At 32.6% G+C, this 11,316-nt stretch overlaps 1 protein-coding gene across 1 annotated transcript in view; it reads right to left on the bottom strand.

The window, feature by feature from the left end:
- Positions 1–5,453, bottom strand: part of LOC138349626 (uncharacterized) — a 10,560-nt gene extending 5,107 nt beyond the window's left edge. The window contains exons 1-4 of the mRNA XM_069337680.1: positions 5,414–5,453; positions 1,008–1,187; positions 586–750; positions 389–475 (exon numbers count right to left, since the gene is read on the bottom strand). Of these exons, the coding sequence (XP_069193781.1) occupies positions 389–475; positions 586–625 (127 nt within the window). The 5' untranslated portion in view covers positions 626–750; positions 1,008–1,187; positions 5,414–5,453. The remainder of the gene's footprint in view (positions 1–388; positions 476–585; positions 751–1,007; positions 1,188–5,413) is intronic.
- Between the last annotated feature and the right edge of the window lie 5,863 nt (positions 5,454–11,316).

Here is an 11,316-nt window from a genome sequence, read left to right as displayed (position 1 = left end):
AATCTAAACTAACATAACTAAATCAATAATTTATGTTATTAATATAATATAATAATAATATTTAAAAAAAAAGGAAACAATTTATTGAAAATAAAAAGTCACTTGGCCTATTAGGTTAATCGGTACTTGCATAGTAGGCCAAGAAGTGAGTTCTGACTACTAGGTACGACATATATATAATATATATATACTGTATAATATATATATATATACACACACACACACACACACACACACACACACACACACACACACACACACACACACACACACACACACACACACACACACACACACACACACACTGTACAGTATTTGAAACTTAGTCCTTGGTTACTATGGCAATGCATTTATATTTGTATCTCTCTAAAATAATTAGATAACATACCATTGATATTTTGGGGTATAACGTCTACAACAGAAACTGGAGGTTTCATTACTTCATGACTGCAAGGGAAAGGATTTGATGGTGTGCCTAGTAATAGAAAAAAAAATGTAAAAAATATATTACTATAACAAATTATTTATAATTACATTTAAGAGCAGTTAGTGATTATATTTAACTGTTGGCAATAATACTAATACCTAAAGCTCTGCTTTTTCTAGACGAAGTGCCAGTGTACATAATTGTCCGCCTTTTTGGGTTGTTATTTTGGGAATCATAAATTGCTCGAAGCCTTGTTATCTCCTCTTCAATCTCCTTCAATTTCTTTTGGTGTTGTAAATCTTGCACACTTTTATGCAACTCATCTGAACATAGATAAAGAACACAAAGTATTCTATGTAAAGCTGGAAAATGATATTATCCAACACAAATACGTGAAGTGTGTGAAAGCTGTATTTTAAATGCAGATGACATAAATTGCTCATTTGACAATATATGTTGGTAATCTTTACAACAATATGAAAGGGAGTAAAATATTTCCTTTAAATAAAATTAAATTAATCAATTATATGTTATTTATTTCCATATTAAACATTGTGAATAAAAATATAAGTGAGCTTACCATGTACAACAGGTATATGTTTTTTCTTTTCTGATCTCTTGATATTTGCCTGAGCCTGGCTTTCCGGCTGAGCTTTACGTTTGACATCAAAAAGCCTATAGCCACACTTGCAGACATGTTGATTAATGTTCACGATAATATTACATGAGGGACATAATCGCTGTAAAGCGTTTCTCAGGACTGAAAAATAAAGATAATTTGGGTTATGATAAACTGTGCAGTACAGTATAATTACATTATAATGTAGAACTACCTAAGCTCACCAGAAGTCATACACAATATGGGAAATCGTTCATATTTGAATGATCAAATCAATGAGCAAATGATGAATGAATGATTTGAATGAGCAAATCATTCAACACAAAAGACCACATGGATAGTGAAATCTGGATCCAAAATTATAATTTATATAGATGTGACAGAGTAATAAGGTCAGGTGGAAGAGTAGGTCTGTATATTAAAGAGGAACTGGCATGAACAGTGCTCCTGAACTCAACTAATGAGGTGGTAGAGGTACTTGGAATCAGGGTTGAAAATATAAATCTAATTATTATTTTAATATACAAACTGAAAGATGCAACAGTTGAGAAATTAACTGAGCAAATCCACAAAATAGAGAATATCCTTGATAACTTAACAAACCCAGTACCAGATATTATCTTCTTTGCAGACTTCAATCTGCCCATTTTAAAATGGAGAATAGTAAAAATAACATTATAGCAGGAAATCAACCTGGAAATAACAAACTACAGGTCAGAGAACTACTGAGATTCTGTGACAAATTCTCGCCCAGTCAGCAGATTACAGAACCAACTAGGAACGAAAACACGCTGGACCTGATATTTACAAACAATGATGAGCTAATCAGCGACATTACTGTCTCAAACACTACGTACTCGGACAACATTGAAGTGAAAACTAACATTAATAATGGTAGTAGGCCTAAGAGAAACAACAAGTGAGAAGGGTTATTCAATAAATCCAATTTTAATAATAATAATAAAAGGATAGACTGGGCAAAAATAAATGGGGAACTTACAAACGTTCAATGGGAATGTGTTCTAAGTAATAAACATCATACACAAAGAATAGAAAAACAGACTTCTGAAGCCTATGAAGTCTGTCTGAAATATGTTCCTTTGAGGAAAACCAGAAAAAGGTCCAACGTAGAAAGAAAACGCAGGCGACACTACAAAAAAACAACAGAAATGATTAAGCAGACAACTTTTCATACAAAGAAGGAATAATTTAAACAGGGAGATTGTAGAAATAAAACAGAGACTGAAGCATTCATATCAGATTGAAGAGAGGCAACTAGACAAAAAAGCAATTCAAGAAATAAAGGAAAACCCAAAATATTTCTTCATTTATGCTAAATCATAAGAAAATATCAATGCCAATATTGGACCTATTTGTATTAGTGAAGGTTCATACATTGAGGATGACAAATTTCTAATTTGTCATAACACTAATTTTACAATTAGTGAAATCCTAAAAAAGCTGTATGAGGATATGTTTAGCACTCAGATACACAGCATGAAAGTAAAAAATCCGGACAACTTCTTTATGCGTGATATCCAAACCCCTGTAAATATAACCAATATCAACACGAGCATGGAACATTTTGAAAGAGAATTTTACAATATGCCCATGCACTCAGCCCCGGGTCCAGACTCATGGAATTTAATATTTATAAAGAAATGCAAAGTGACATTAGCACAGGCACTCAGTATAGTGAGTAGGAAGAGATTGGACACGGGGGAAATACCAGATGCGCTTAAAGCAGCAGACATAGCCCCTCTACACAAGAGAGGGAGCAAAGCACTGGCAAAGTATTATAGACCAGTTGCACTAACGTCCCACATAATAAAAGTATTTGAGATATTGATCAGGAGTCAGGTCACTACTTTCATGGAAACAAATGATCTCTACAATCCAGGCGAACATGGATTTACAGCGGGAAGATCATGCCTCTCACAGCTACTTGACCATTACGACAAAATCACTGAGGCATTAGAAGAAAAACGGAATGCAGATGTGGTATACAGTACACGGATTTCACAAACGCATTCGACAAATTTGACCATGGAGTGATAGCACACAAAATGAGGTCAATGGGAATAACTGATAAAATAGAACGCTGGATACTCAGTTTTCTGTCAAACAGAATACAAAGAGTAACAGTCAACCATATAAAATCGAGTCCAAGAACAGTTAAAAGCTCTGTACCTCAAGATACAGTCCTTGCACCATTGCTTTCCCTTATTCTCATATCAGATATAGACTCATATACAAGGCACAGCGTTGGATCATCCTTGGCAGATGACACAAAAATCAGCTTAAAAATGACCTCTGCTGAAGATATTGAAAAACTACAAGTAGATACAGTATTAATAAAGTTTACGACTGGGCAGCAGAAAATAACATGATGTTTAACAGCGACAAATTCCAGGTACTCAGATATGGTAAAAATGAGAACCTTAAACATAATACAGGGTACAGGACAATCAAATTTGTCCATAGTAGGAAAGTAACATGTAAAGGACTTGGGAATAATAATGTCTGACGAACTAAAGTTTAGGGAGCATAACCAAGCAAATATTGTGGCAGCCAGAAAAATGAGGACGGATTACGAGAACTTTCAAATCCAGGGATCCCATCACAATGGTTGTACTCTTCAAGTCACTTGTGTTGTCCCGTCTTGAGTACTGCTCAGTACTCACTTTCCCCTTCAGAGCAGGTGAAGATTGCTGAAATAGAGGGAATACAGAGAACATATACAGCATGCATAGACTCGATAAAGCACCTAAATTATTGGGATCGCCTCAAAGCTCTCCAAATGTACTCACTAGAAAGGAGACAAGAGAGATAACAAATAATATACACATGGAAAATACTGGAGGCCCAGGTCCCAAATCTACACAGTAAAATAACAACGTACTGAAGTGAACAATATGGAAGAAAATGAAGAATATAACCAGTGAAGAGCAGGGGTGCCATAGACACAATCAGAGAGTACTGAATAAACATCAGAGGTCTGCGGTTTTTCAGTATACTCCTAGCGAGCATAAGAAATATTGCCGGAACAACCGTGGACTTCTTCAAGAGAAAACTAGATAGTTTTCTCAAAGGAGTGCCGGACCAACCGGGCTGTGGTGGGTATGTGCGCCTGCAGGCCACTCCAAGCAACAGCCTGGTGGACCCAACTCTCACAAGTCAAGCCTGGCCTACTGCCAGTCTTGCTGAGTAAAAAAACTCCCAGAACCCCATCAAGCAGGTATTGATTGCTCTTTAAATACTTAGTATAAGCAAAGATATTTAATGTTTGGTGAAGGATGGAGGGTAGGCAATCCAAGAGAGGAGGTGCATACTCTAGATGAAAGCAAACTAAGTAATACTTAATAAATATTCTAAATTGGAATTTTAGGTAATAATGTACAATCTTTGGATGACAAAACAACACATCAGAAAACGAAGATGCAATGATCTTTACGTCTGTCTGGGACAATTATCAAATTGTGAAATTAATATTTTTGTGAATCATTTGCTAATTATACTCTTAGCTAAATGGATAATATGTAGCATGAAAGAATGCTTCATACACTTTTCTGTCCTGAAAATTATGATAATTTGGGCTATCATAAAGTATGCAATATGATTAAAATATACACCAAATCAAGTCGACGATCCAAGCATCGGTTAGGTTAGGTTAGGTTTGGTTTGGTTAAGTTAGGTTAGATTTGGTTAGGTTAGATTTGGTTAGGTTAGATTTGGTTAGGTTAGATTTGGTTAGGTTTGATTAGGTTAGGTTAGGTTAGGTCAGCCTAACATATCATATTTATTCATTACTAACGTATTGCCAGGAAGCTTTGTGAAGCTTGTGGTAGCTTGTGGTAATAAGACAGACCTGTAATTGGGGGGAAAGGGGGGAGCGGGGAACCTCAATATAAGCCTAATTTGTAGCTTCCTGTTCTCCGACACAATGATTTATTTTACGTCAGGCTTTCAGCACAGCCGCATAAAAAAACCCTGGTTATTTATTTATTAATATACGAGAAGGTACACTGGGGGTTAAGAGAGAAAATAGGAATAATGATGATTTTACAATCTTGCCCGAAACGCTATGCGTACTAGTGGCTTTAGGTATTGTATGTACTACCTCTATCTATAAATCAAACAGAATGTTTGTACTGTAACTCTGCATCTATGTATATATTTTTCCTAAATAAATTATTATTATTATTGTAAAGCCACTAGCACGCATAGCGTTTCGGGCAAAGATCCCGTACCCAGAAGCTGGGTATCTTTGGTTGCCCTGTGACTACTCTTATGACATTCCCTAACTCTTATGACATTCCCTAACAGTATTGTTAAACTAATAACAATGAACAGTAGTTCAATATTACCGGAATAATCCAACTCATGTGGCCATGTTTTTGTTGTGAAGCCCGGTCGGTCAGTTCGTATACATCATACCTTCTTACGAAGGTTAGAGTCTTAAAAATGTCTTACAATTGCTAAGAAATCATAAGATATAATTATTTACAATAATACACTGGTTGTTTTTGTTGATTTAGGGGCGATGACATGAGTAAACTGGTTATGTTGTGATGATTTAGGGGCAACGAACTGTGGTTATTAGACTATGTTTTGTACATAGGCAAAAAACAAGATGTAATTCTTTTAATTATAACAATAATAACGACAAAAAGTTAATAATTAATGTACTTGTTAAGCAAAATTCGCAATATCTTAGTTTTCTTTAGGAAAAAAAAATAAAAGACATCTGGAAAAAGATCTGCAGACTATGTCTTACATTTTATTCCGTTATTTACACTAAAAGAACAATTAAACGTACACTATCGCCCGTGCCTGGTGCACGAGCACCAGGCACGGGCACCGGGAGCATCCCAGACACTGCCTTAATCGACTGAGATTAAGGCAGTGTTATTTTCATTCCTTTAGAACAAGGAAATCTCATTCTTAAACTGTATAATATAAGCTGCGCAATAAATTTTTGCTGATCTTCAATAAAGAAATTCTGGAGGGCTTGTGCAAGGATTAGGATGAGTTAACATAGTTTTTACTGTATATCCGTTTCTGGTTACTCAAGGGTGACACTGACGGGCAACACGAGAATAAATATTTGTATAAATTCCAGTTTCGATCCGATCTACTTGGGGATAGTTTACAAATGTTCGCATGAAATTTACGTTTTCTCTAATAGCCGAAGAGCTTATTTGAGAAAACAGTATGGCATTGAATCAGCGTGGTAAAACAATTGTATTATTGACACGACGAGTATAATCGACGTAGTTTTCATATATGTTGCCGGTCGAACACATCCTTATGTGACGTTTTATACTTATGTTCTTCTAGAACATTCTATTGCGAACACATTGGTACAAAAATGAAATACGTACATCGAAAACTAATGTCAGAACAGTGACAAGAGTATACACTTTTAAATATGACCGCTCGATCGCCGATACACTAATTTCATTTGGGGAAATTTATTTTTTCATACGCCGTTTCGCGACAATTATTTATAACTGATATAAATGTTGCAAAAGAAGTTTAGGATTAAGTAACATATTACACATTAAAAAAATGAATACATTAATACCTAAACAGTTTGTAAATACAGTGATAAATTGTGCCAAACATTACACAATATTATTTACTAAGAAGCGTATGACAACTCAAAACGGCATGATTTCAACAGGATTTTTTATAGTTGTCAAAAAACTCTGATTTTAATTATCAAGTATTTGTCACAATGTATTTTATATAATTATGAGGCAGTGGAACGATCAAATTGTTCTGTATTATAAATGCATAATGCTAAATTTCTATATACATAACAGTAAAATAATGACCACCTACATTTAAGGATAACTAGGAAATAGTAACTGGAAACTTTATTTGAACGAAAATTCAATACCAAATTTCTTAGATGTTTTTCTTAATATAAAGATCAACAGTAACGAATCTTATTCATTATGGACAAATTAACAAAAAAAAACAATTTTCATTGAGGGCCATGTATTAGAGCATGCTTAGTCACTTATATATTAAAAGTATTGTGTTTTTTGAAACATTGGGGTTGTAAACAAACAGAACGGCCTACCCAAAAAGTCGTAACATAAGAAGTTGTACATGTTTGCTAATTTATTATTTGATAAATGATTATTACTAATTTACGACGACTATAAAGGTTTCCCATTAGTTAAATTACTGTAGTGTGACTAAATGCTACTACAAAACATATATAAATCCTGGGAAAGTCACAATGACCAGCGACATTAAAGCATAAAAGACTAAATAGTAACAGGAAACTGTCGGCGAACGAAAAATTCATTTTCAAATTTATTAGATGTTTTCCTAAATATAAAGATCGATGGGCTGGAATTTTCTGGATAATGGCCTAATTAAGGCAAAAATATATGTATTTTTACTTGAAGAACATATATCAGAGCATAGTCAGTGAGTTATAGAATAATAAGAGTGTGGTATTTCATTGTATAACAAGAGATAGTCCTTGGAAGCGAAAATAGACGTAGTTTAAGACAAAATAACGTCCAAAAACAGCCGTAGAGTCAAACGGCAACTGTTGACGTTCTTTTTAAGAGGACAGGTTGGATGATAAACGTCAAAATATTACGAAATTCGATGATTTTTAGTACGAAACAAAATGCAAGAAAACTATCTTAAAATGCAATATTACATGATATTCTGAGATTTGAAGGCCAAATCACATATCCTGATACTACATGAAATAGTATCGAAATATTGGTGAAAATGAATATATTTACGTAACATGAAAAACGTGAAAAAAGTTACTAATAAACCAAATTTGAGTATTTTAATTTCGAATCATAAAGCGAGGTTTCATATTATTTAGATCAAAGAAAAGACATATGACAATGTTGTTTCCAATACAAATGATAAAAAAACAATGTGTTTTCATTCGAATGAACTAAAATGTTCCTGATTTTCTGTTTATATTACCGATGGAAGATGTACATGCAAAACCGATCTATTCCGGCTGAAACGTCTATATATGCAATAAAAACCGAACTTCTCCCCTTTTCAATATATTACTCAGTATTTCAATGAGAAACAAATAGTTGATTGAAGATGAAGCATTTAAGGTTATTATCTAATCAATTATGTGTTCGCATCATTTTTATCGTATATTTAATGAATTAATACCAATAAACTGAAAATTCACAGAAACGTGGAAAAACGGCAAAATATTGCCTAATTCGATGATATTTTGCTTAAATCACATAAAGGAAAAGGGGGATGATAAACGTCAAAATATTGCTAAATTCGATGATTTTTAGTACGAAACAAAATGCAAGAAACTTGCTTAAAAATGCAACATTTGCGAAATTCTGAGATATGAAGGAAAAATAACATATCGTCAGAAAGCATGAAGTAGTATCGAAATATTGGTAAAACGAATATTTTTACGTAAAATCTCACCGTATGAAAAACGTGAAAAAAGTCACTATTTTACCATATTTGAGGATTTTAACTTCAAATCATTGAGCGAGGTTTCGTATTATTTAGATCCAAGAAAAGACATATGACAATGTTGTTTCCAATACAAATGATAATAAACAATGTGTTTTCATTAGAATGAACTAAAATGTTCCTGATTTTCCGTTTAAAATACCGATGGAAGATGTACACGTAAAACCGCTCTATTCCGGCTGAAACGTCGATATATGCAATAAAAACCGAACTTCTCCCCCTTTTCATTATATTACTCAGTATTTTAATCAGAAACAAATAGTTGATTGAAGATGAAGTATTTAAGGTTATTATCTAATCAATTGTGTGTTTGCATCATTTTTATCGTATATTTAATGAATTAATACTAATAAACTGAAAATTCACAGAAACGTGGAAAAACGGCAAAATATTGCCTAATTCGATGATATTTTGCTTAAATCACATAAAGGAAAAGGGGGGTGATGAACGTCAAAATATTGCTAAATTCGATGATTTTTAGTACGAAACAAAATGCAAGAAACTTGCTTAAAAATGCAACATTTGCGAAAATCTGAGATTTGAAGGCCAAATCACATATCGTCAGAAAACATGAAGTAGTATCCAAATATTGGTAAAAACGAATATATTTACGTAAAATCACACCACATGAAAAACGTGAAAAAAGTCACTATTTTACCTTATTTGAGGATTTTAACTTCAAATCATAGAGCGAGGTTTCGTAATATTTAGATCCAAGAAAAGACATATGACAATGATGTTTCCAATACAAATGATAAAAATGAATGTGTTTTTATTAGTATTAACGAAAAATGTTCCTGATTTTCCGTTTATATTGCCGATGTACACGTAAAACCGCTCTATTCCGGGTGAAATGTCGATATATGCAATAAAAACCGAACTTCTCCCCTTTTCAATATCTTACTCAGTATTTTAACGAGAAACAAATAGATGATTGAAAATGAAGTATTTAAGGTTATTATCTAATCAATTATGTGTTTCTATCATTTTGATAGTATATTTGATGAATTAATACCGATAAACTGGAAATTCACAGGAAAGTGGAAAAAACAGCAAAATATTGCCTAATTCGATGATATTTTGTTTATATCACATAAAGGAAAAGGGGAGTGATAAACGTCAAAATATTGCTAAATTCAATGATGTTTAGTACGAAACAAAATGCAAGAAAACTTGCTTAAAATGCTATATTATGCGAAAACCTGATATATGATAGCCAAATCACATATTGTGATACTACATGAAATAGTATCGAAAAAAATGCAAGAAAACTTGCTTAAAATGCAATATTATGCGAAAATCTGATATATGAAAGCCAAATCACATATTATGATACTACATGAAATAGTATCGAAATATTGGTAAAAATGAATATATTTACGTAATATGAAAAACGTGAAAAAAGTCAATATTATTCCAAATTTGAGGATTTTAACTTTGAATCATAAAGCGAGGTTTCGTATTATTTAGATCCAAGAACAGACATATGACAATGTTGTTTCCAAAACAAATTATTAAAATCAATGTGTTTTCATTAGAATGAACTAAAATGTTCCTGATTTTCTGTTTAAATTACCGATGGAAGATGTAAACGTAAAACCGCTCTATTCCGGCTGAAACGTCAATATATGCAATAAAAACCGAACTTCTCCCCTTTTCAATATATTACTCAGTATTTCAATGAGAAACAAATAGTTGATTGAAGATGAAGTATTTAAGGTTATTATCTAATCAATTATGTGTTCGCATCATTTTTATCGTATATTTAATGAATTAATACCAATAAACTGAAAATTCACAGAAACGTGGAAAAACGGCAAAATATTCCCTAATTCGATGATATTTTATTTAAATCACATAGAGGAAAAGGGGGGTGATGAACTTCAAAATATTGCTAAATTCGATGATTTTTAGTACGAAACAAAATGCAAGAAACTTGCTTAAAAATGCAACATTTGCGAAATTCTGAGATTTGAAGGAAAAATAACATATCGTCAGAAAACATGAAGTAGTATCGAAATATTGGTAAAACGAATATTTTTACGTAAAATCTCACCGCATGAAAAACGTGAAAAAAGTCACTGTTTTACCATATTTGAGGATTTTAACTTCAAATCATAAAGCGAGGTTTCATATTATTTAGATCCAAGAAAAGACATATGACAATGTTGTTTCGAATACAAATGATAATAAACAATGTGTTTTCATTAGAATGAACTAAAATGTTCCTGATTTTCCGTTTAAATTACCGATGGAAGATGTACACGTAAAACCGCTCTATTCCGGCTGAAACGTCGATATATGCAATAAAAACCGAACTTCTCCTTTTTTATATATTTCTCAGTATTTCTCAGTATTTCAACGAGAAACAATTAGATGATTGAAGATGAAGTGTTTAAGGTTATTATCTAATCAATTATGTGTTTGCATCATTTTTATCGTATATTTAATGAATTAATACCAATAAACTGAAAATTCACAGAAACGTGGAAAAACGGCAAAATATTGACTAATTCGATGATATTTTTTTAAATCACATAAAGGAAAAGGGGATGATAAACGTCAAAATATTACGAAATTCGATGATTTTTAGCACGAAACAAAATGCAAGAAAACTTGCGTAAAATGCAATATTATGCGAAAATCTGAAATATGAAAGCCAAATCGCATATTGTGATACTATATGAAATAGTATCGAAATATTGGTAAAAACGAATATATTTACGTAATATCAAGCTACATGAAAAAAGTGAAATAAAGTCAATAT

The sequence above is a fragment of the Procambarus clarkii genome, chromosome 38 (assembly GCF_040958095.1).
Source record: "Procambarus clarkii isolate CNS0578487 chromosome 38, FALCON_Pclarkii_2.0, whole genome shotgun sequence".
Taxonomy (NCBI): Eukaryota; Metazoa; Arthropoda; class Malacostraca; order Decapoda; family Cambaridae; genus Procambarus; species Procambarus clarkii.
Note: the sequence above shows the minus strand (reverse complement) of the source record. Positions and strands in the feature narration are given on the sequence as shown.